This window comes from Petaurus breviceps, unplaced genomic scaffold (genome assembly GCF_028583685.1).
Source record: "Petaurus breviceps papuanus isolate PSGF00001 unplaced genomic scaffold, PetGlider_PUasm1.0 577, whole genome shotgun sequence".
NCBI lineage: Eukaryota > Metazoa > Chordata > Mammalia > Diprotodontia > Petauridae > Petaurus > Petaurus breviceps.
The window spans coordinates 1,568,283-1,591,231 of record NW_027186389.1 but is presented as its reverse complement, the minus strand read 5'-3'; the positions used below and the strand labels follow the sequence as shown (position 1 = coordinate 1,591,231).

The 22,949-nt window shown below is 59.1% G+C and overlaps 7 protein-coding genes and 1 long non-coding RNA gene across 15 annotated transcripts in view; 5 read left to right on the top strand and 3 right to left on the bottom strand.

Annotated features, from left to right (window-relative positions):
• Positions 1-1,766, bottom strand: part of MYADM (myeloid associated differentiation marker) — a 5,042-nt gene extending 3,276 nt beyond the window's left edge. The window contains exons 1-3 of one of the 5 annotated variants that reach the window (XM_069103435.1): positions 1,602-1,766; positions 1,085-1,225; positions 374-437 (exon numbers count right to left, since the gene is read on the bottom strand). The gene's annotated coding sequence lies outside the window, so the exon portion shown is untranslated. Of the gene's footprint in view, positions 1-373; positions 438-557; positions 684-1,084; positions 1,226-1,429; positions 1,573-1,601 lie in introns of those variants that run through there. The other 4 variants (XM_069103438.1, XM_069103434.1, XM_069103436.1 and 1 more) reach the window with 4 other exon arrangements.
• Positions 521-3,027, top strand: LOC138173390 (uncharacterized). Its single transcript, XR_011171375.1, has 2 exons — positions 521-630; positions 2,580-3,027. It is a non-coding gene; the product is annotated as an uncharacterized lncRNA (long non-coding RNA).
• A 1,404-nt stretch (positions 3,028-4,431) lies between these two features.
• On the bottom strand, positions 4,432-9,856 carry ODAD1 (outer dynein arm docking complex subunit 1). Its single transcript, XM_069103426.1, has 14 exons — positions 9,466-9,856; positions 9,276-9,372; positions 8,894-9,083; positions 8,659-8,781; positions 8,471-8,584; positions 8,311-8,378; positions 7,249-7,436; positions 6,793-6,927; positions 6,483-6,565; positions 6,175-6,346; positions 5,712-5,872; positions 5,520-5,623; positions 5,119-5,197; positions 4,432-4,798 (listed from the first exon to the last, which is right to left on the bottom strand). Exons 1-14 carry the CDS (start codon positions 9,521-9,523, stop codon positions 4,772-4,774), a joined length of 1,599 nt encoding a protein of 532 aa, XP_068959527.1. The 5' UTR covers positions 9,524-9,856; the 3' UTR covers positions 4,432-4,771.
• SULT2B1 (sulfotransferase family 2B member 1) overlaps positions 7,736-22,949 on the top strand; it is a 125,706-nt gene continuing 110,492 nt past the window's right edge. The window contains exon 1 of the mRNA XM_069103432.1: positions 7,736-7,747. The gene's annotated coding sequence lies outside the window, so the exon portion shown is untranslated. The remainder of the gene's footprint in view (positions 7,748-22,949) is intronic.
• The window catches only part of GRWD1 (glutamate rich WD repeat containing 1), a 57,451-nt gene continuing 42,243 nt past the window's right edge, over positions 7,742-22,949 (top strand). The window contains exon 1 of the mRNA XM_069103430.1: positions 7,742-7,747. The gene's annotated coding sequence lies outside the window, so the exon portion shown is untranslated. The remainder of the gene's footprint in view (positions 7,748-22,949) is intronic.
• On the top strand, positions 13,282-16,793 carry EMP3 (epithelial membrane protein 3 (MAM blood group)). Of its 3 annotated transcripts, none has more exons than XM_069103442.1 (5): positions 13,282-13,406; positions 14,330-14,421; positions 15,087-15,198; positions 15,466-15,606; positions 15,696-16,793. In XM_069103442.1, the coding sequence occupies exons 2-5, from the start codon at positions 14,344-14,346 to the stop codon at positions 15,854-15,856; spliced, it is 492 nt and encodes a 163-aa protein (XP_068959543.1). In that variant the 5' UTR covers positions 13,282-13,406; positions 14,330-14,343; the 3' UTR covers positions 15,857-16,793. The 3 variants fall into 3 exon arrangements, with proteins under 3 accessions (XP_068959543.1, XP_068959542.1, XP_068959544.1); XM_069103441.1 differs by having other exon boundaries at positions 13,282-13,432; XM_069103443.1 differs by having other exon boundaries at positions 13,282-13,432; positions 14,216-14,421.
• On the bottom strand, positions 17,126-22,088 carry TMEM143 (transmembrane protein 143). The gene is made up of 8 exons (XM_069103420.1): positions 21,665-22,088; positions 21,021-21,291; positions 20,590-20,694; positions 19,897-20,091; positions 18,941-19,071; positions 18,229-18,508; positions 17,751-17,931; positions 17,126-17,671 (listed from the first exon to the last, which is right to left on the bottom strand). The coding sequence occupies exons 1-8, from the start codon at positions 21,718-21,720 to the stop codon at positions 17,481-17,483; spliced, it is 1,410 nt and encodes a 469-aa protein (XP_068959521.1). The 5' UTR covers positions 21,721-22,088; the 3' UTR covers positions 17,126-17,480.
• Positions 20,945-22,949, top strand: part of SYNGR4 (synaptogyrin 4) — an 11,817-nt gene continuing 9,812 nt past the window's right edge. Inside the window, exon 1 of one of the 2 annotated variants that reach the window (XM_069103422.1) lies at positions 20,945-21,015. The gene's annotated coding sequence lies outside the window, so the exon portion shown is untranslated. Of the gene's footprint in view, positions 21,016-22,159; positions 22,797-22,949 lie in introns of those variants that run through there. The other variant, XM_069103421.1, reaches the window with a different exon arrangement.

Here is a 22,949-nt window from a genome sequence, read left to right as displayed (position 1 = left end):
GGGCTTCCCCTGCCACGCCTAGGATTCCAAAGTCCGTTACTTCAGCATCTTTTCGATTCCAATCCCAACTTCCACGCCCTTCTACTTAGCCAGGCGTCTCAGACCCCACTCATCACCTAAGGGACCCACTGGCCAACTCTCCCATCTTGCATCTTAGCCCTCAACCCAGTAAAAGACACATAACCCCTTCAGGGTTCCATTCTCCCTACCCATCAGGGATCCAGGCATTCGACCTCCTAGATGGTCCCGGACCTGTCGGAGACAATTGTTCTCCCCCATCTGCCACGGAGTCCCAAGTGCCTCTAAAGAACCCAGTTCTCCAAAGCTTGGACCCTTAAACCTGGGCCCGGGCCCTGCTTTCTGGAAGACTTACCTCTCGGTCTGCAGGCTCCTTCCTGGGTGGTTGTGGTGAGTGTTTGGTGAACCTGGGTCTGGGGCTGTGGTGGGGAGAAGGGAGGGAGGGAGGGAGAGAGAGGAGACTTGTTGGGGCGGGCCCAAGGCGGAGGCGGGGCTGGACCCCAGAGCCCAACCCTGGAACTTAACGAGAGAGTACCCACCCGGGCTTTCCCAGACCCTCCCCGCGGGCCGGGCCAGGTCCAAGAGGCTCTCCTATGGGGACACTGAGGCAAAGTAAGAATTCCCCAGTCTCCACCCCTCAGGGACCCTCCCACGTCTTTCTCTCAGTAACCGCCCACTCCACCCCCATCAGGCGTCTCCCCCAGGCCTGGGAGGGAAGGGGGAGGCTGAGGTCAGTATTTCCATGGCGACGACAAACAGGAAGCGACAACAGAAGGGGAAGATGGGGGGGGGGGGGTCCACCGGTCCGGAATGTTGGGGTTGGGGGCGGGAAAAGGCCCTTGCTATGGCAACGGGCGTATTTGTTTCTTATTTAGGGATGATGTCCCCCCACCAGTCCTTTACTACACATCCGGTCCCATCCTCCGAGAGCATCAGGGCTAAAGGCCCAGAGATCTTGGAGACACCTGGATCCCAGAGAAAAGGAAGGGGGGGGGGGGCGGTTGGTCCAGAGGCCCAAGCCTCAGGATGCCTAAGTTCTGCCAAAAGGGATGTAGGGGCCCCGGACCTTGGAGGGAAGGCCTTAGGGCCTGGGTCCCCGACGGACTGCCTCAGCTGGTAGAACCAAGCGAGTCCCAGGAAAGGGGAAATGGGAAGAGCTCGTCTGGTCCCGAGAAGGTTGAGGCTTGTGGAGTCCGACACCTGGGTCCTGGAGAAGAGGGGGATAGGGAGAGCGCACATGGGTCCTGAGAGGACGGGGCTTGTAGAGCCGGACACCTGGGTCCCGGAGAAGGGCGGAGCTTAGAGGGCTGGACTCCCTTATCCTTCCCAGCCAGGAGCAGGGGGTGGCCCGGCTGGGCTGCCGGACGTCCGCCTGAGTCCTCCCCTCCCTTTCCCAATCCCAGTCACTCACAGCGGAGTCTCCGGGTCCCACGTCTGGGCCTCACTTTGGGCCTGCTGAAGGGTGGGACCTGGGAGGGGGGCTGCGGCTGGAGCAGTAGTGCTGAGACCAGTGGAGCCTACCGCGAGACGCGACCCAGACCGACTCCGCCTCTCCCTGCTTCCCTTCCCTTCCCTCCGCTCACCTCGGCTAAGGCTGCAAAGATCCGGTCAGGGTCTCTCGGTTCCTGACCTGACAAAACAGGGTCCTAAGCAGATGCCTAGAGTCTGGGGCCCAGGGCGAGGCTTGAGGGGCTGCCGGGAAGCATCACCGGTGGGTGATGCAGGAAAGGAGGGAGGAGAAGGGAGGGGGGATGGGAGGAGGGAGGAGGGGAGGAGACTATCTGAGAAAGCAGGGGCTGGCATTTCCTGTGGCCTCGACACCTCCTAGTCGGGGTTCCTGCACCCCCAAAACACAGATGCCCAACAGGCTCAGGCAGGCACCCAGAGAGATTCTACAAGGACCCACATCAGGATCCAAAGCTCACACTCCCAAAGCGCCCCTATAAGCCCTTGGGGAGACCCTGGAAATTCCTTTGGTCCCTTCAAACACCTCAATAAAAGCCACACATTGAGGACTTGAGTTCAAATAGGACCTTAGATGCTTACTAGCTGTGTGACCCTGGGCTTAACCCCAACTGCCTTGCAAAAACAAAAGTCCCACATTTCCCCTAGAACCGAGGCTTCGGGGTTCCTATTTTCTATTGACAGGGCCACTGGCCCAACTCTGGTCTTCAGGGCTTATCTCCCACACGCCTGAGCTATTGGGTTAGGGAGGTTGCCCCCTACCAAAGAGCCTATCCTCTGCTAGTCCATTGTTAACAATGGCTGCCAAAGTGATCAAAGTCCTCAGGCACTGGTTTGACCTCATCCCTCCCCTGTTTAAGGAGCTCCATAGCTCCCTATTGCCCTGGGATCAAATACTAGCTCCCAAGATTTGAAGTTTAGAGCCTTTCACAACTTGACTGGAAGTAAGGATTTATGTATGTATGTATGTATGTATGTATGTATGTATGTATGTATGTATGTGCTTTTTGGAGGGGGAAGGTAGGGCAATTGGGGTTAAGTGACTTGCCCAAGGTCACACAGCTAGGTTTTTTTTTTTTGTGTTGTCCTGATTCCAGGGCCAGTGCTCTATTCACCGCACCACCTAGCTGCCCCAAGGAAGGAAGGATTTATTAAACACTGTGCCGAATGTGCATTGATATAAATTGAAAAGTAAACCTGACCATCAAGGAGTTCACATTCTAATGGGAGAGACAGCCTTCATGGAAGGTTTCTGCTTCGAGGTAGATGGAGAGGCCCCATGGTCCAGAGTGTGCAGCTGCAGAGTCACCAGGAATGCTGGGGGTCTCATTTATTTTTTGTTACATCTTGAGTTTTGAGTTGTCTCCCTCCAGCCCCACATCAGAGAAGCCCCATACAATACATGCCCCCTTCTGTCACTCCTCCTCTGAATGTGGACGCCATCCTGCTCCTAAGTCCTTCATCATTGATTTGAATGTTTCTGTCTTTGAGAACAGCTTAATCATTCACAGTTACTCTGAACAATATTGCTGTTACTGCATACAACTGTCTCTTGGTTCTGCTCATTTCACTTTTCATCATTTCAGGTGAGTCCCTGTTTTTCTAAACAATTGGCTCACCATTTTTTACAGCACAGTAGTATTCTATCACGATCATACACCACAACTTACTCAGCCATTTTCCAAGTGATGGACACCCCCTCCATTTCCAGCTTTTTGCCACTACAGAGAGGTGTGTGTGTGTGTGTGTGTAACATATAGGTTCTTTTTCCCTAATCACTTTGGGAAACAGACTTCCTGGTGATATTATTGGGTCAAAGGGTATACACAGCTTTAGAACTCTTTGGGTATAATTCCAGATTGCTTTTCAAAATAGTTGGGTCATTTCTTCATAGTAATGCTATTTAAAAAGAACAAAAGGAATTTCCACTGATAAAATCATGTGATTTTGAATGAGCAGACAGTGCCAAGGACTTTGGGGACAGAGACTTTCTTTTCTGGGTCTTCAGTAGATGTGACTTCAGCACCTGAAGGAGCAGGCTGATCCCTGGATTGGTTACTGAGCAAACCTCCCTGCCAGAGGCTGCTTCCCAAGATGATTGAGGGCAGTGGGCTGAAGCATCACTATTTCAAGGCTCTTGGGCTCAGGGGCTCTGCTCAGGCGGTACCTCCCCAGCAGGGACTAAGGGGAATTGGTGGTCAGTGGCTGGTGGCCTGCCCTGCTCAATGGGCAGCTGGTATTGTCTGTTACTACAGAATCTGAGTGTTGGAAGGCGTCTTGGTGTCCAATTCGTATGACCCATCCATCCCAGTGGTTCCCACCGTAACACCCAACAAGGGATCTCTCTGTGAATGCTTCAGAGAAGGAGTCCCCACCTCCCCAGGCAGTCCACTCTAGGGGGGTGGGGATATGGCAGCTCTCATTGTAAAGACATCGAGCACATTAGTCCCTTAGTAACTTCCCCTCATTGTCCCTTCCCTCTTCCCCATGACAATCCATGAAAACTCTTTCAGTTCTCCCACCTGCTCTCCCCTCCCACCCTCACGACAAACATGCCCAGTTCCTTCCACCAACAGAAGCCCTCCACCAATTCTGTGGTCCAACCACTGCCCTCTCCTGCATGACATGGTGACTGAGCCCAAGGCCTTTGGACCAGCTGAGGGTGGTCTTGCACGTTGAGAATGCAAGTGCCTTCATTCCTTTCTCTTTAGAATTTTTAGATCCTTCAGGTAAATTTCAAGGCAGCACCCCCCCACACCCCAATTAGCACTTCTCATCTGCTTCAGAGACATGCCCTGTTATCTGAGTGCTGTTCCTTCAGCCAGCTTTCTAGGAGCAGGGACTCATCTTATTAAAACCCCTCTGCTATTCTCCAGCCTAGCCCAGCCTGGCACTCATACGTACTTAATGGTAATTGGATTGAAAGTGATTTGAAACATACAGAGGAAGTAGCCTTTTGGGCCCAGATGGGGCAAGTACCTTTTATTCCCTGAGGTCACAGCATCACTGGACCCACCCACTCCCCCATCTCCACCCAGGCCTTGGGAAGGGATGGAAGGAAGCAAAGATTCAGGAAAGGGAGAGGCAAAAGCACCAGGAGACTGTGATGCCCCCAGATATGGGCAGCCAAGGACCCCCAGGGCTGAAGAGAGACAGACAGAAAGCTGGGAGCCCTGGAGGGGGTGGGGAGAGCTGAGCAACAGAAAGTGAAGCCAAATGCTTGGAGGTGACACCCTGGCCTATGGGGAGGCTTTTTCTGATGCCCTCTTGCTCAGTGTGGTGGGCGGGATCATCTGCCCTGTTCCCGTTCCTGCATCTGTATTTCGTTGGGAGAGGAGTAAGAAGGGAAGAGACAGTCACAGGAGGGTGAGGGCATTTGGAGGGGATGGGGGATGGGGGAATAAAGGGGGCCAAGAGGACCCTGGAGAGTTGGGAGGTGGCAGGGGGAGAGAGAAGGGGGAGACAGGATGGAGGGGGTGGCCAGGGTGAGGAGGGAAGGAGGAGGATAGGAGACAGAGGATTGGGAAAGGGGGTGGTGGAGATACAGGGAAGCACGAGAAAGAGGGATGGAGGGCGACAGGCTTTGGGCAGGGCAAGGGACCTCCCACAGGTTCCCTCGAGGCCCCCACTTCTCACCGCCTTGAGGACCTGGGCTAAAATCTCCTCTCGAGTCAGGGGCCGTTCGTCTGTCTGCTCCAGCCCCACAGGGTCATCCCTTGTATGGAAGACTGCCTCAGACAGAATTCATTCCTCTCCCAATGGCCCTGCATTTCCCCTTTCCCAGCTTGTCCTCCAGAGAACCTTTGTTCCTACATCCCCCCGCTCTCTGTCCCTCTCATCCTGCCCCTCATTCTCTGTGGCCTTCCCACGTCTCTATCTGCCTCCCGTGACTCCACTCTGACCTCCAAAATGGCCGGCATCTCTCCAGGTCCCCCTGAGACTGAATCTTTCCTCCATCCCTCCATTCCAGAACCCTGCCCTAGGGTTCTGATCCTGTCCCCTTTTCCCCTGCCCTCCCATTTCTGTCAGCATCTCACATATTGCTGGGGGCCTGCAGTGGCACAAGTTTCTTGGGGATGGCATCCTCACTCTGGCCCAGGAGCCTGAGAGCAGTGGACTGAGGATTATAGGTGTTGGATTCCTGAGGGAGGGCAAGGGTGGGGGTCAGCTGGGGTGCTCAGGCTTGGCTCTCCAGCCCAGCAGCCCCAGGGGTGGGGCTCTCTGCCCACCGAGAAGTTGGTGAAGGCCTGAGCAGTCAGCAGGTCAATCACGCGCTGCTCGATGAGGCTGAGAAGCAGCTCCACAATCTTGGTCCCCATGTGGCTGCCTCCCAGGAGCTCTCTGAGCCTGGTATCATCACACTTGGCCTTGTAGAATAAAGACTGGATGGCTGCAGGGTGGGCCAGGAGTCAGAGTGAGCCAGGCCCAGGCAGCCCTGCTCCCAGGTGGGCCCACTCCTGGGTCCTTCCCTCCCTTCCTTCAGTCCAGGCTGTCAACCCCCCAGACCCTCGGTTTCTCATCTCTCAGCTCCTGACTCCCCCTCTTCCCTGTTCCTGCCAAGTCCCGGTGCCCTCCAGTGAGAAGGGCTTGGGGACTTGTTCCGAGGTCACCTAGGTCCTGGGGATCTGAGTGGGATCTGAGATCCTGGCTTGAACCCTGTCCTCTGCCTCTGGTGGCCCCTTGGTCCCTCACCAGCTTTCAGCTGGTCTAGGATCTTGGTCATATTGTCATGCTTGGCCTCCACGACCTCGGCCTCCTTAGCCAACTCCACCTTCTGCTGCTCTAGAGCGTCAAGCTCCTGATGCTTGGCCCCCTTGTCAGCCTCTTCTTGGGCCAAGGTCAATTGAACCAGGGCATCCTGGATCTAGAGACAAGAGCAGGTGCGAGGAAGCCCCGGAGTCCACAGGGCCTCAACACAGAACCGGGTAGTAGGGGCATCACTTCCTGACTTTACAGAGGGGGGGCCTGGGGCCTGCTCCCCATCCCAGGTAAGGCCTTACCTCCTGGATCTCCTCCTTAAGTGTCTCCATCTCGGAGTTCTGCTCATTGATCAAGGTGAACTCAGCAAAGTTTCTTTCCTCATCTGAGAGTGGCAGAGAGAAACAAGGAGACTGGAGAGGGCCAGAGAGAGAAGGGAAGAGAAGGGGACAAAGGGAGGGAGCTGGAAGAAGGGGAAGCAGATGGAAGGAGAGAGTGGGGAGAAGGGGAAGGAGACAGAGGGAGGGAGGGAGAGATGGGGGAGGCCGGCCAGGGAGTAGCCGCTGTGGGCTGGGGCTGCCCACCGCTGCCGCTGGGCCCTCCTTCCCTTACTTTCCAAGTACATCTTTAAAATGTCCTCAGCGTTGGTCTGGCCAGTGATCTCTCCCAGCTTCACCAGCACCTCCTCGTACTGCAGAATAGCCTTGTCATAGGAAGTCTTGCGGAGGCCCGTGGCCACCTCGTGCTCTGCCGGGAGCCCCAAGGGTCAGCGGGCCCCTACCCACCCGCCTGGCCTCCCTTCCCTCCCACTTGGCTCTCTTCCCCATGAGTTTCCTCCAAGGGAGGCCCAGCTCTTCGGCCAGCACCCCTTCTCCCAGTTCCTCCTTTGGCCACTGGAGGCTCCTTCTGCAAAGGATTCAGGGAAAGAAAGGCCCCTGGACCTTCGGATCCTCAGTTTCCCCCGCTGTCACACGGGGAGGAGGGTGGACATGTGCCCTGGACCCAGCCCTGCCTCTGCTGGGCCTTGGTCTCTCTGCCAAGCTGAGGGGATTCTGGGCCCGGCCTCACCCCGCTTGCGCCGGGCCTCCATAACCTCAGCATCCACAAGCCTCTCCTGGTTCTTGGCGATCAGGAAGTTGTGCAGCTGCTCGAGGTGGCAGATCTGCCTCTGGACCACCTGCAGCTCTGCATTGTACTGACTTATGTCCTTGTCCAGCTTCTCCTGCAGCTGACTCAGCTTCAGCCTGGCTTCCTCCCTGTCCGAGGGGGAAAAGAGGCTCATGGGGGGCACAGAGGTATGTGGGGGGGAACACAGGGGCAGGGGAGTACACAGAGAGGAGGGGAGAGCACAGGGGCAGGGGGGCATAGGGGCAGGGGGCACACAGAGGAAGGGGAGCACAGGGGCGGGGGGCACAGAGGTACATGGGGGGGTGCACAGAGGCAGGGGACACACAGGGGCAGGGGGCACAGGGGCATGGGGGGGCATACAAAGGCACATGGGAGGAGGGTCACAAAGTCATGGGGTGAGGGAACAGAGTCACATGGGGGGCTGAAGGAGTACATGGGGGCACAGAGGCACATAGGGGAGCACACAAAGGCACACAAAACCACTAAGTGAGGGGAAGGCACATGGGGGGGAACCTGCAGAGTACTGATAGGGCTGGCCTTCTTGAAAGCCTGGCTCTCTCAGTCTTGGATGGGGCCCCAGGGAAGTAGCCTGAAAACATGAGGGAGGCTGTACCCTCAGTCCTGACCCCATGGAGAAGCTGGGTGAGCCTAGAGTGAGTTGGAGCTGGCTTCCCCAGTCCCAGACAGGCACCATACCAGAAACACATCTAGGGGCCTGGCTGGCTCCCTGGCCCTGGAGAGAACAGGGAACATTCCAGACAAACAGATTTGAGGGACAGTTGACTCCACTCCACACCACACAGGGTCGCAGAGATGCTTAGTAGAGGGGGCCATCTACAGAGGAGGAGCCTGGTGCTGCCTGGGTCCCAATCATACTGAGAAGAGAGGATCAGCCCCCTCAGCCCAAAAGAGCCACCCCAGCCTGTCACAAGTCCCAGCGCTCACACTCACCCTGCGCAGAGAGGGATCACCCTGGCATGCCAGAGAAGAGCCAAAGGTTACCTGGCATCAAAGGCTGATTTGGAATCCTCTGTGTGGGATCGAATGTTGGAGCGAATGTCCTGCAGCTCCTGCTTAGCATGGGCATGGGGAGCAGGTTGGTGAGGGAGAGATGCCGAGCCCAGCTCCCTCCTCCCTCTACCCGGGGCCCCTGGGCCACGACCTTCTTCATTTGGTGGTTGATATGCAGAAAACGATTCCTTTGAATATGCAGCAAACCCAGCTCTTCCCGAAGGACCCTGTTCCTCACCAGCTGGGTGTCAAAGCATGTGTTGGCCTGCAGGGCATCAGGATGGCAGGGTCACTGGCTGGTTCTCTGGGCCCTCCCAATCAGGGCCCAGGGGCACTCACCCGGTCAAGCTGGTCCTCCAAGATCTTCACTTTTCGGAAATCCCGGGCCTTCTTCTGCAGGACTAAGCCTGGGCCCCTGAGCTCCTTCAGCTGCTGCAACACTTGACTCTCCCACTTGGCAATCTGGGACCCCCGCGGGGGGGAGGTGGAGAAGGGACACGGTCCGGCCTCGTTCTACCAGCTCCCCCTTGGCCCAGGAGGCCCCGCCCCTGCACTGCCACCGCCCAGATCCCACCTCTTGGTCCAGCTTCTTCAGGCGCTCCTGCTCCTGGACCACCTCCTTGTACAGCTGCTGCCTCCGCTCCAGGAGGCTCCGAAGGTCCTTCTCCCGCGCCTGGTCCAGGAGCCTCCGGGCTTGGTTCTGCGAGATCTTCATCTTCACTTGGAGCTCAGTCTGCTCCTGCTGCAGCCGGCTGATTTCCACCCTGCCGGGTCAGAGCCCAAGAGAACCGGAGCTGGCCGGCCGGTCGGCCGCCCTACGCAAGGCCCTCATGCGGCAGATGAAGGGCCCTGCGCTGGGCGGCCTCGAGGGCTCCAGCATCCTTTCCCCACTCCCCAGCCGGCCCCCCCAGCCAGCCTCCACCCCCCCCCCCCCCCCCCCCCCGCCCCAGGCTCACAGCTGCTTGTGAATCAGCTGCTGGGTCTCTCGGCTGTAAGCCTGGCGCTCCCCCTCCATCACCCGGCATTGTCTCTGCAGGCGGCTCAGCTCCCCCTCTGCAGGGCAGGGGGTAGGTGCGGGGCCGGCTCAGCCGGGATGGGGGGCTGGGCCAGCTCCCCGCTCCAACCCCCCAGGCCGGGAGCACTTACCTGAGCCATCCAGGTAGGCTTCGCTGTCCTCCGAGCGCACGCTGCCGGCCAGCGGCATGGTGGCTGGGGGGAGAAGTCTACTTGGGGCGCTCTTGGGGGGCAGTGGAGGATCCAGGTTGGGAAGTTGGGGGGGCACAGGGGCACGGGGGAACCCTACAGGTCTAGACACGGGCCTCGCCGGGCTACTCCCTCCGTTGTGGTTCTGGTTGCTGGGGCGACAGGGTCAGGGGCGGGGAGTGGGAAAGCCGGCCTGGGCGGGGCCCCCCTCACGCCCCTCCCTCACGCTCCCCCCTCCTTCTCTCTCCCTCCCTTCGGTCCTCCCTGGACTCTTCCAGGGGGAGGCTGGCTCAGAGCATCTCTTGCAGGCGCTTCCCAGGGCTGGCCGAGGGGAAGCATGCAAGCCAAGGGGGAGGGGCAGGCTGGGGAGGGAGGGGCTGGGAGCAGAACTTGAGCTGCCTTGGGACGGGGCCAAGGGTGAGAGGCGGGGGGTGGGGGGAGAGTCAGGCGGGAGATTTAAGAGAAAGCCTTGGGAGGGCGTGGCTGGGGATGCCGGGGGTGGGGGCCGAGGGGCGGGGCTTGGGGAGGAATTAAGGTGGATTTAGGTGAGGGAATTGAAGTGGAGTCGCTGGGGAACAAGCTGGGGGTTAAAGGGGATGTGGGGGATGTAGGAGCAGCAGGCAAGGGGCTGTGAGGGGAGGGGCCAGAGGGAGGGGCGGGGCTGTGCGGGGAGGGGCACGCTTTAGTAGCTGCGGAGCAGGTGCGGGCGGCTAAGGGGTCATAAGGAGACAGTGGGAGAGCGGCTCACCGCCACGTCCTCCCTCCCTCGCGCCCCCGCCTAATGCGCCTGCTCACCAACAGCCTTCGAACGGGGCGGGGCCTCCCCTCTGGGCTCCTCCCCCCGTCCCCTCGGTAGAAGAGGCCACCGCCCCGGCTCTGGCCCCGCCCCTAGCCCCGCCCCGGCCCGAGACACCCTCCACGTGCTGCCAGTCCGCGGCTCCCCGGGGCAGGGCCTAGAAGGCAGGCGGGCTGCTGGCCACCTGCCGAGCCCGCGGGACGGGGCGTGCCCCAAAGTGGCCTACGGTTTCCTGTGGGAGGAAGCTGCAGCCTCCTAGCTCTCCTCTCACAGCTCAGCATCAGCCTCGGACCCTCCTAGCCTGGTCCGGCGCGCCCACTCCCACCTGCCCACTCGAGGCGTCCCCTGGCCACAAGTGTTTTCTGCAGTCATTGAATCTTGAGCGCCCGCGGCTCCTGGTTTGGCCAAGCACTTCTTGCTAGCCAGGGAAGAGCCACGGGTTTGGAGTCAGAGGCCCTGGGTTCAGATCCTGCCTGGGCTTATGAGCAAGGCCCTTTCTGGATCTGAGCAGAGCTTTGCTCAGGGGCAAATTCGACCCCAGCGCGGGATGCCCATCGAGCCCCGGGCGCTTCCTGGACATCAAGCAATGCTGGGGACACGTGGAGCAGTGGGTGCAAATGGAAGAAAAGGGCCTGTGAAATGAGGGGCCTTCTGAAAGCTCCCTCCTCCAGCTGGGGGGTGGTACGAACAACACGTGGCTCACCTTCCACTCCCCCAAGTCACCCGTGTATTTTATAGCTAATTATCTGTGTATCTGTTGTTCTCCCCACTCCCACTGAAATAAAAGCCACAGGACTGGTTGGTTGGTTGTTTTTTGTAGCCTAGAGTTTGGCACACTGTAGGAGCTTAACAAAAGCTTGCTAAGTGGAATGTAATTCAACTGAACTCAGTCCTCCAGCTGGGGTCTGCCCAGGGCAGTCTGAGCACTTCCCTGGACGTGGACACCAGGGTTCTTTCTCCATGCAGCTCAAGATCCCCTTTGGGTAGGCTCCCTTAGGGATATGGGGTGGGAGGAGGCTGGCTTCTTAGGCCACATACCCAAGTACCTGACCACCCAGTCAACCAATCACCCAAGTACTGGCACAAGAGTTGCCCACCTTTGTCCTTCTAACAGGCATCTTGAAGATTACTGTCCCAACTTTACAGGGGCTGGCACTGAGGCCCAGAGTGATGAAATTATGGGCAGAGACTATAAATAGGCTCTCCTAAATCTCACTCCAGGCCTCTTTCTGGGAAACCAGGCAGCTGGCATCTCAGTGTATGCCTCCCATCTCCAAAAGGATCCAGACATCCTTGTGGACCCCACTGCAGCTGCTGACTGGGCTGAACATTCTCTCCCCCTTTATCTCTCTAGGTTGTTGGGGCACCCTCTCTCTTGGTTCTCCTCCCATCTCTCTGACCGCTCCTTCGCATCCTTTGCTAGCTACCTCTCCAGATCAGGCCCTCTCACCATAGGGGTCCCTCTGGGCTCTGTCCTGGGCCTTCTTCTCTTCCCTCTCCATATGACTTTCACTTGGGGATCTCCTGAGCTCCCATGGATGTAATCACCATTTCTATGCTAATGACTCTCAAATCTACCCATTTTGCCCCAATTTTATCCCTCTGCTGACCTCCAATCCTGCATCTCCCACTGCATGTCGGACATGTCAAACTGCAAGTCCAGCTCAACAGGTCCAAAACAGAGATCTTTATCTTTCCCTCTAAGGACCCAAACCCTCCCCTTCTCCTATTACAGAGTGGGCAGCACCATCATCCCAGGACCTCAGACTACCAACCCAGGAGTCACCCTGTTTAAGCCATTGTCAAGCCTGTCCATCTCAGCTCTGCAGTATGTCTCAAATGCACCCCCTTCTCTCCTCTGCCCCTGCCCCCACCCTGGTGCAGACCCTCATCACCTCAAGCCTGGACTATGGCAATAACTCCATGGGGGTGGGGTGGGGAACATGGTATGCCTGACACAAATGTCTCCCTATTCCAGTCCACTCTACACTCAACTGTTAGTGATTTTCCTAAAACAGACCAGACCAAGTCACTTCCCCATTCAATAAACTCCAGGAGTCCCCTATCACCCACCTCTAGGATCAAATACAGAGCCCTGTGGCCATCAAAACCCTTCACAACCTGGCCCCCTCCTTTCTTTCACCTCATTCCTCAATATAACTCTTCAATCCATTGACGGTCACCTGGATGTTCCCCAAACAAGACATTTCATCTCTGGGCTCTGGACAGTCTCTGCCTGTTCCACATGTCAGGAACACTCTCCACCCTCCACTCTGACTACTGACTGCCCCCAAAGCCTCCCCAACCCCTCCTACTCCCAGTTCCTTCCCCCTGTTAATTATTTATAGCTCGATTTGTATATACTGTTTGTGTGTGTGCTGTCTACCCCATTAGATCATAAGTTCCTGGAGGGCAGGGACTATCTTTTAGCTTTTTTTTTTTTTTTATTTGCAGCCCTTAATACAGTGCTTGGCACACAGTAGGCTCTTAATAAATATTTATTGACTGGTTGGCTTCCCAAGTCACGGTCCTGCCTTCCAGCTACCTTCCCCAGCCCTCAGTCTCTGCCAACCCTGGAGCCAGGGGTAATAGGGAGAGAAACTGGAAGACACAAGGTTGGAGTAGACAAATGAAAAAGATGACAGACAGACAGACAAGACACATAGAGATACAAACAGAGACAAAGAGACAGACAGAGAGACAGACGGAGGTGTATGATGGTGCGTGATTCAGTGGAAGCTTGGGTCCCTCCCAGTCTTCTTGTGAATAGAAAGGAAGTGAGAGTATATATCCCAGAGGCAGAGAAGAAAGGCAGACACCTAGGCAGGGAGAGCTGCAGGAGTGGCTTGGGCCAGACTGAGTAGGGAGTGGGTCTTCAGGGGAAGGAAGAAGGGAGGGAGAGAGGGAGGAAGGCGGGGGCCGGGCAGGGGGTGGAGGGAAGGAGGGAGAGACCAGGGCGGGGCAGGGAGGCCGGGAAAGGGGACCGAGCATTAGCTCTGACTTCCTCTGGCTCTGCTGGCTAAGTGCTTCTCCGTTATTTGAGAAAGAAGGGAGCCTTTGGGACCGCAAAGAGCCCGTCTGCCATCAGGTACCTTCTACCCCGCCCAGGAGAGGGTAAGAACCCTAAAGCGCTTAGTAGGGATGGGAAGGGGAGAGGCAACATTCCTTGGGATCCACAGATGGGACGCCCCCTCCCCCACAGACACTGGAGGAGGGGTAGAGGGTGTTCTGCCAAAGCCCCCAGCTGTCTCTTGCTGCCTCGTCCTCCATCCTCTGGGATTCCAGGCTTCTGGACTAACAGCCCTTACTCCCCAGCTCGGTCCCACAAAGACCCAAGGATTTCCTGCCTTCTTCCACTCCCAACTTTCAGACCCCAATTCCTCCTCGTGACCAATTCTCTCAAGGGACCCAGGGTCTCTCCCCCAACTAATTCCCTTAATTGCCTTGCACTAAGCCAGGCATCCCAGATGCCTGCGCCCCAGTTTTGCTTCCCTAGGGATCCAGGTTTCCTGTCTCAGCCTGGCTAGCACCCGGACCTCTGCCCCCCAAAGCCCCAGGTGTCTGGCTGCCCTGCCCTAGACGGAGCAAGGCCCTGGGGCTGGGGTTTCTCTGGTGGGAGAGAAGGGGATGAGTCACAGTGACTCACTCTGACCCCCCACCTAGGAGGGGGGAGAGGGGAGGAGAGCCAAGTGGATGTCTGGGCCCCTGGTGCTGTGCCCCACCCCAGCTCGGAGACTGAGGAATTGTGGAGAGGAACTAGGTGGGGGAGGTTTCAATCCTCATATCAGGGCTCTGGTTCTTGGAGGGCCCAGTGGGTGCCAGCACATGGAGTGTGGGAGGCTCCACCCCACACACGTTCAGTCAGGAGCCCACACCCCTGATCCTTTGGGGATGCAGGCATTTCCTCCAGCTGCACAGGGGAATACCCAGGCTGAAGGCCCAGGCCAGTCCCCTCCAGGCTGCTGCCAGCCCAGGATCTAGGTGCCAGCCTGGCTCTCCCCCTCCCCCCAGACTCTGTGGGCACCATGTCCCTGCTCCTGGTGGCTGTCTCTGCCTTACACATCCTCATTCTCATTCTGCTATTCGTGGCCACCCTGGACAAGGTGAGGCTGAGGGACTTGGGAGGGGGGTGTTCTGGCTCAGGCCTCCCTGCTCCCACCCCCTTCTCTGACCCTCTGCTTAGAACCCTGTCCTTTCAATCACTCCGAAAGCATCGGGCAATGCGATGCAAATCAGCCCAGGCAGGGCTGAGAGCCTTTGGGAACAGAGACAAAACGGAAGCTTCCTTGCCCTCAAAGGGTTTGCAACGTAAGGGAGAAAGAGCGCTCACATACACACAATGTGCAAGCCCACGCAGGCACAAAGACACGCCTGTACACACCTACACACAACACTGGCACGCATAGGCACAGGAGGGAGCACACCGGCCATGGGCAGGGGGGAGTGGGAAGGGCTTGGTGTAGAAGGCTCTGAAGTGTGAGCGGAGGGAGTACCCCAGAAAGGGGCGGGGAGCCTGGAAGGGGGCGACTACCCCCTGGGGCCGCAAAGAAAGAAACATTTTAAAGCTAAAACGGAGGGCTTGATGTTTTTAGCTGAGAGCCAACAGGGGAGTTCACTGGGGGAAGAGGTTGGAGTTTAAGGGAAAACCCCTCAGATCCCACCTGCCAATCCCGCTCCTTCAACGCAGGCTCTGCCCCTTGCCCCCCCATATCCCTAATTCTTGTTCTCTTCCCTTCTCTACCTTCTTTTTCACCCCGATTGGTCTCAGTCATGGTGGATCCTCCCTGGGAATGACTCACTGAACCTCTGGAAGGAATGCTTGGCACACTTGAACCAATCTTCCCAGGAGGTCTGGGAATGCAAAAATGTCAGCGAAAGTGGTGAGAGCACCCCCCCAGCCCACAGCTCCCCCACCCAACTGCCCCTCTGCACTCCCACTTTTTGAGGAGGGTGGGGCCAGTGCAAAGGAATGAATGAGAAGGCCTTTATTAAACACCCCTCCATGGCCAGCCAAGTGCTAGGCCCTGGAAACACAAACGGAAAAGGGACAACAGCCCTGCCCTCGAGGAGCTTTCAGTCCCACAGCCCTCGGAGTGAGTGGGAGGTAGAGAAGGGAAGTGGGCAGCTGACAGTCTCCTGCTCCCCAGGCTGGCTGAAGGCGGTGCAGGCCCTCATGGTCATGTCCCTGGTGTTCTGCTGCCTCTCCTTCATCCTCTTCATGTTCCAGCTGTACAACATGAAGCGAGGGGGTCTCTTCTACGCCACAGGCCTCTGTCAGCTCTGCACCAGTGAGTGGGACGGGCTGGGAGGGAGGCCAGGCGGGAGGGGGCAGGCATGGAGGGGGACAGGCCGGACTCCCCCTGTCCTTCCCCCTCAGGTGTGTCGGTGTTCACTGGGGCCCTCATCTATGCCATACATGCCAACGACTTTCATCAAACTGCTGGCTCCTTTGGCTACTGCTTCGCCCTAGCCTGGGTGGCATTTCCCTTGGCGCTGGCCAGCGGCATCATTTACATCCATCTGAGGAAACGAGAGTGATCTCCCCCTTCCCTGGCCAGCTGGCCCTGGCTCACAGTCCCCGAACCAGTGAGACAGCAGCCTCTCCAGCCCTGCCTCCCCGAGCTACCTTGCTCTGGGGTACGGCCTGACCCTGGAATCTCAGTTTCCTCCTCTGTGGAATGGGGGAGTAGGAAGATGCTTTCTCGGTCCTCTTCCTCCTTCTTCCGGTCCAGCCCCTCTGACATGCACTTCCTGCCCCTGCCCCTTAGTGCTCTGGGGTCCTTTCCAGCTCTGACTCAGGAACTGGTGACACAATGCCCAGATTGCTGGGCCAGGAGTTCAAACCCAGCCTCAGGCACTTAATAGCTGTGGGACCCTAGGCAAGTCACTTAACTCGCTTGCCCCAGTTTCCTCAACTGTAAAATGAGGGTAATAATAGCACCTTCCTCCCAGAGCCGTTTCGAGGATCAAATGCAATACTATTTGTCAAGTCCTCAGCACAGTTCCTTAGCACAGTAGGTCCTCTACAAATGCTTGTTCCCTCCCTTCTCTCCCAGCTCTGACAGCCTCTGTTCCAAGGTCCCTTCCTGCTGTAACAGGCCCTTCTGTCCTGACAAAGTCCCTTCAGCTCTTCCTGTGGGCTGGTGGGACCCTGCCAGTGAGGCTACCACCTTCAGTCCCAGCATCACTCTGAGCTCTGGCCCTCCACGATCCTATCGGATTGGGAGGAGGTGGGAGCCCTGGGCTTAGTCCTGGCCTTCTGACATTAGGGAAGTCACTGTCCCTCCCTAGGCCTCAGTTTCCCCATCTATAACCAAGAGGCAATGACTGTAGGGAAAAGCCTCCAGTGTGGAGCCTGGAGACTTGGCCTTGGGGCCTGGCTTGAGCACCTTCTCTGGCCCCAGCTTCTTCCTCTTCCAGGGGAGAGGCAGAATGTCACAAGATGCTAAGAAGGAGTAAAGCGCTTTGTAACCTCCGGGTGTGAGCTGATTATTTCCCTGCCGTCCCTGGCAGCTCGCTCTGTCTGCTCCATCGCTCCCTGCCCCCCGCCCCTGTCCCCCAGAAGCACAAGGCCTGCCCCAGGCCCATCCTCCCAAGCAGAAGAGCCCAGCTGGGGTCCAGCCAGGTCCATTCCAGCTTTATAAGAGCATGGCAGATGCCTTTCTTTCACGGATGCCCGGCCATCCCAGCTCCCCACCATCAGCCTGCTCTGGACTCACGTGGCCCAGCCCCAACTTGCCCCCACTAAGGGCCCCCCCCCTCAGCCAGCCTTGCCCCCTCAGGGCCCCCTTCCCCCAACACAGAGAGTGGTGTAAACAGGGTTTATTTCTTTGGGAGCTAGATGATAGATGGGAACAGGGGTCAGTATTGTACATGGTGGGACGTGGGGTGGGATGCAGTCAGAGGTAGTATTGGCAGATGTTGGCATTAAAAATATCAGGGTCTGGGGAAGGCACTGGCTTTGGGAGGGGTAGACCCTGCTCTCTTCCCAAGGGGCCAATGGCAGCAGATAGCAACAGGGAAAACTGGGTCCCCAGGGTCATGTGCCCCTCTATCCCTGGGGAAAAGGGCAGCCCTTGCGGTGATCCTCAGCCTACTGGAAGCCAGTGCGGCCAGTGCTCTGACCTGTGGGGCTCTGGTGGGCCAGGAAATGACAGAAAGCTCATTCCCTGCTCAGCTGGACTCCAGGAGGCTTCAGCGGTCTCTGAAGCTGGGCAGTCCAGGAGGGGCTAGGGTTTTTTTGGGAGAGGGCTTCCAGGTGGCCAAGGGCCCGGGCCCCGTTGAAGGTCACTTCGCAGCCTGTCCGGGCCAGGAGCCAGGCCTCCACGGAGTCCTGCAGCCACTTGGCGCTCTCTAGGGGAAGGGAAGGAGCAGATGAGTGGGGGAGCTGGGGCTGCAGGCAGCAGGGGCTGGGCTCTCGGGGGATGCTCACCCTCCGGGGGGCCCGGAGCCCTGCGTCCCATGAAGCTGTAGGCCAGCAGGACTTCCTTGGCATGCTCCTGTTGTGCCCGGTGCACCAGGGCTGTGATCAGCTCTGAATTGTTGGATGTGCTTCTGAAGTACAGCATGTGAGCCAGCTCCAGGGCCTGCAGGTTCCGATGCTGGCTGAACATCTACAGCAGGAGGGGCAGAGGCAAGGCTGGAGGGGCGGGGGCTGCCCGGGAGCCGCCACAACTCCACCCCGTGGAGGCCGTCGGGGTCCAGTCCCACAGTCCGGCTCCCCAGCGGGCTGCCCCAGCCTCAGCTCCCCACAACACCCCACCCTACATCCCAGATGGCTCCATGTCCCTCATACACACACTCAGCGCCAAGACTGCCCCAGGAGAGGGAGCGCCAGGGAATGCTGCTTTCTCACGGCACAGATGGGAAACTGAGGCCAGAGAAGGCAATGCCCCTGGCCCGGGGCTCACCTTGGAGGCGCGGCGTGCCATGAAGACAGCAAAGAGGAGCAGCAGCAGGGAGGTGGCCACCTTGAGGTCAGACAGGACCACCATGCCCACGTTGACAAAGAACACCAGGCCCGAGACCAGGAGCATGGTGTTGAACAGGGCCCGCTGCAGGGGCGGTGTCCGTACCTTCAGCTCAGGGAGGAGCTGCTCCAGCCCCTCCAGGGGGGTGTCCTTGAAGCTCTTCAGCACGAGGTGACCCCGCTTGGTGCGGGCTGCCACCACCACCCGCTTAAAGTAACGCCTGAGCCCCAAGGGCCCGGTCAGGAACTCCCCATGACCCCCACCTGCCCTCCACAGCAAGACTCAGGTGGACTGCACTGGGGGGAGGGGAGAGGGTCTAGTCCCTGCCCTAGCAGGGGCTCTAGGGCCTCCCTGGCCCTCGGCTTTCTCATCTGTAAAACAAAGGTGCCTTCTAGCTGTGAGAGTCCAGAATCATTCCTGCTCTTACTCATGGCCTGGGTGACCCCAGACAAGTGACTTCTCTGGGCCCCAGGAAAATGGGGAATCGGGCACTCTGACTCTATGCTGGCCATGACCTCGGTCCCTGCCCCTCTCTGGGCCTCTCAGATTGCTCTTCCATAAAACGCGAGGGGTTAGACCAGAGGGGCTTCGGTGCCCCCCTCCCTTTCAAGACAAGGGGCTGGAGGGATCCCCCTAGCAGCTCCCCACTCACCGCTCAGCAGGGGGAGACTTGGTGAAGAAGCCCCGCTTGGAGCCCACGATGGACTTGCGTGGGAGCCGCCCCACTCTCTGGCCCAGGGCCCAGAACTGCATGTAAGCATAGTGGTCCAGGTTGATGGTCACCTGTGGGCACAAGGGGCAGACACCAGGTGTGGCATGGGTGGGGCAGGCCGGGCTCGCCTCTCTGGCCCTTTGGTCCCCTCCTCTCTCCCTCCTTTGCCACCTCTCCGTCAGCTGCTAAGGGGACGATGCCTGGTCTTCGACCCTCCTCTCTTTCACCTCTCCTCCTCTGGGATCCGGCTGCCCTGACCTCTACCCCCAGGCCAGCACCCAGGCACCTTATCTGGATGGCTGCCCTCCCTGAAACGGTGGCTGACTACCCTCTCCACAAGCCTTCAGGGCAAGGCCTCTGGGGTCTGGCCCCAGCACACTCCATGCTTCACAGGCCACGTGCCAGCCAAGGCCTCCACTACCTGGCGGTACACAATGTCCATGTGCCCCTTCCCCACCTCTGCCTCCTTGGCCCCCAAAGGGCAGCTCAGGCAGCACCTCCTACAGGATGACTCTGGACCTGCCAGGCACTGGTGCCTGCTGAGGTGGCACATATTTGGTGGGGATTTCAAATTTCCCTTTCCAGGTAGATGTTGTGGCCCCAAGGAGAGCATGAGCCCCTCGAGAGCAGGGGCCATTTCCTGCTTAGAGACTTAGCATTAATAATTGTGTGTGAGGGGCGGCCAGGTAGCACAGCGAGTAAGAGCACCGGCTCCAGTGTCGGGATGACCTGGATCAAATCCGGGCTCAGATACTCAGCACCACACCCAGAAATAATAACTGGCCGTGTAACCTTGAGCAAGTTACTTAACCCCGACTGCTTAAAAAAAAAAAATAATTGTGTGTGGCCTGCCCCTGCCTGACTTCCTGGAGGGCATTTAAGGCCCAAGCTTCTACCTGAACCTCGTCTTGCGGATGGTGGACCGCCAGGGCATAGGCCAGGGCATCCTCAGAGAGCGGGGAGAAGTTGGCTTGATCCAGCAGTGGCTCCAGGGCCATGAGAACCTCCTGCTCATTGGCCAGGCGCTGGGGGTCTGTGAGGGACGGCTGCTCCAGAGTCTCTCGGTCTGGGTTGATGGGGTCGTACAGCGCCTGGAGGAGAGGGGCAGAGACTGGGATCAGGGTCCGGGCGCTGGCAGCAGGGGGAAGGTGCAGCCCACTCTGCCAGCACCTGGAGAGCTGCAGCGTGGACAGCTCAGCGTGTGCGGGCCGAGCCTGTAGAACGGTGACTGCCGGCCAGACACTCCAGCCCCCCCAGCCCGCTTCGGCCCCCCGGGGTCGCTCCGGATCCCTGGCCCGCTCTGGCCCCCTGGGGATGCTCCGGTCCCCCAACCCGCTCTGACACCCGGCCTGCTCCAGCCCCCTGGGGACGCTCCGGTCCCCCAGCCTGCTCCGACCCCCAACTGCTCCGGCCCCCTGGCCCTCTCTGGCCCCCCCGGGGCCACTCCAGGGCTCTGGGCAGTGGAGCTCTGGCCGGCCAACGTCAGGACCCGGCCCCCACTGACCCGGCAGGGAGGACAGAGGGAGAGCTCCTGGCCAGGGGCGCAGAGGCCGATGCTCCCGAGTCTGAGGGAGGCCCTGGGTCCTCACCTGCAGCTGGGTGAGGTTGTGGTTATACTGACAGAGAATGCAGAGGTCAGCGTGGGACGCGAACTCCCTGAGCGCAGCCTTGGCCGAAGAGCCTGAGTGAAACTCCTGGGAAGTGAGAACCGGACATTGCTGTGGCAGTCGGGAGACCCTCCCCACCAGCTGGGGGATAAGAGCGGGGGAGGCCGTGCTGCTCCAGGGGCATCCTCCCCAGCTGGGGGGGGGTGGGTGGGAGAAGCAGTGCTTCCCCAGGGGCATCCTCCCCAGTAGGAGTTGTGCCGCCCCAGGGGGTGCTGGGAGTTGTGGTTCTAGGGATTTCCCCAGGGCAGGCAGGAAACTACAATTCCCAGCATGCCCCAGGGCAGGCATTCCGCTTCAGACGGAGGGGAGCGTGGCGCCCGGGGGCTGCGGGAGCCTGTAGTCCCTCAGGTAACCTGCAGGAGGAGCTGCAGCAGCTGGTCTTTGGAGAAGGGGATGAAGCGTTCCTGATACTGCTGGGCCCAATTCCGGGGCTCCGTGGGGTTCCACATCTTCCGATACTCCCCCATCTTGGTGGTCAGGGAGGAGTGGGGCCGGGAGGCGGCTTCTGGGGCCCAGGGCCTCAGCGAGGGCCGGGAGCAGCCCCACCACCCGGCCCCACAGGCTGCTCGGGCCACCCGGAGCATGCTGAGTCCCAGGGGGAGGGGATGAGGTCCGAGGCGGGCACTACATGGCAAAAGCGGAGGAGGGTCACAGGTCACGGGTGCCTTTCCCAAAGGCTCGCCCTCCTCCCTGTCTGCTCCGCAAGAAGGGACAGCCCAAGTCCTGGCAGACGGCGAGGTTCCCAGGCCCAGCGCGCACCCCACCCTGGGGACCTTTGCTCCCGCACCCCAGGTGCCATGAGGTCAGGGGTCAGGAGTCAAAGGTCACAAGGTAGACCACACGTTTCCTCCCCATGGCACACCCTCTGGGCAGGGCGGAGCCGGGAAAGCTGTTTAGGAAATAGGTTTGAATGCATCTCAGGAAACCCCCGGGTTACCCCAAAGCCTTGCATTAAGAATTGCACCCCTGCCCCAGAAAGCCTTGCCCTCCCCCTCACCTTAGAAAGGTTTGGTTGTCATTGAGCCTGGCGCACATGCGCAGGGCCAGCAGCATGGGCCTCCAGGTGCCACTTTATCCGAGGGACAGCGCATGCGTTGGGGTGAGGGCGCAGTTTCGCTTCCTTAGGTAGCTTTCTGATCCACGCGTGCGCCTTCATGTAGGACTGTGGGGGCGGGGTTTGATGAATGAGGGCATTCTGGGGAGTGAGCTCAGACCATTTCCTCCAGGGACTTCCCTGGGGAGGGAGAGTGGAAAAAGTAGCTAAGGTTCGGTTGCTGAACGCATGCGCGCACAGCCGAGGTTGATTCAGAGGCGCGCTCCTGGGCTCGCGCGCGCCTCAGGCTAACGGCTTCCGAAGCCCCGCCTCCATCCCTCAATGAGGGGGAGTGTGCCCGGGGGGGGGGGGGGGACCTGCTGGAGACCAATAGGCTTTCGACGCGCGGAGAGGAAAAGGCGGGAAAAAGGCGGGTCTGGGGAGAAAGCTGCTGGGGCGGGAAGGTCGGGTGGGAGGGGCGAGAGAGAAGGCGAGGGGCAGAACCTCCCCATTTTCTGAGGAGATTCCCCCCCACTTCTGAGGGGGAACCCCCAGTTCTTGAGAAAACATCCCCCGTTTTCAGGGGAGATCACCAACATCCGAGGGGGAGACCCCCCCTTTCCTAAGGAGAGTGGCTCCCCTGAATCTGGGGGGCCCCTCCGAATCTGAGGGAGGGCTACATTTCTCAGAAGAGACACCCCCACTTCTGAGGGGGAGACCCACAGTTTCGAAGGAAATTCCACCTCACGATGGCAGGGAAGCCTCCCATCTCCTGGCGAAAGTGTCCCCGATTCTGAGGAGGTGCCCCGCAGTTCGGAAGGGAAGCCTCCCTGGGGATCCCCCTCTTTCCTGCTGGACATGCAGGGGAGCCCCCTTTCCTGAGCAGCTCCCCAGTCTGGAGCCAGGCCCCCCCCCCGCGGGCGGCCCAGGTCCGAGGGGAAGACTGTGCTCTAGGGGGGCTGAGGACAGAGGCTGCCCCCAGTCCTGAAGCCGAGACCCCTCCTGAGCTTTGGAAGGGCAGAGAAGCTGTCTGCCACTTGGGGAGACTCGTTAAGAGGGGGAAGACCCCACTGTGAGGAGATCCCTCAGCTCTGGGGTGGGTGCCCCATCCTAAGGAGTCCCTACCAGTTCTGGGGCCTGGCCCCTATGTTGAGCTGGGGCCGCGCTCCAGTGGGCCACTCCTGTCTTGCCCCCCCGAAGCTCCTTCCTCCTGCACCCCCAAAACGCCCTCCTCCTCTGCCCTCAAAGC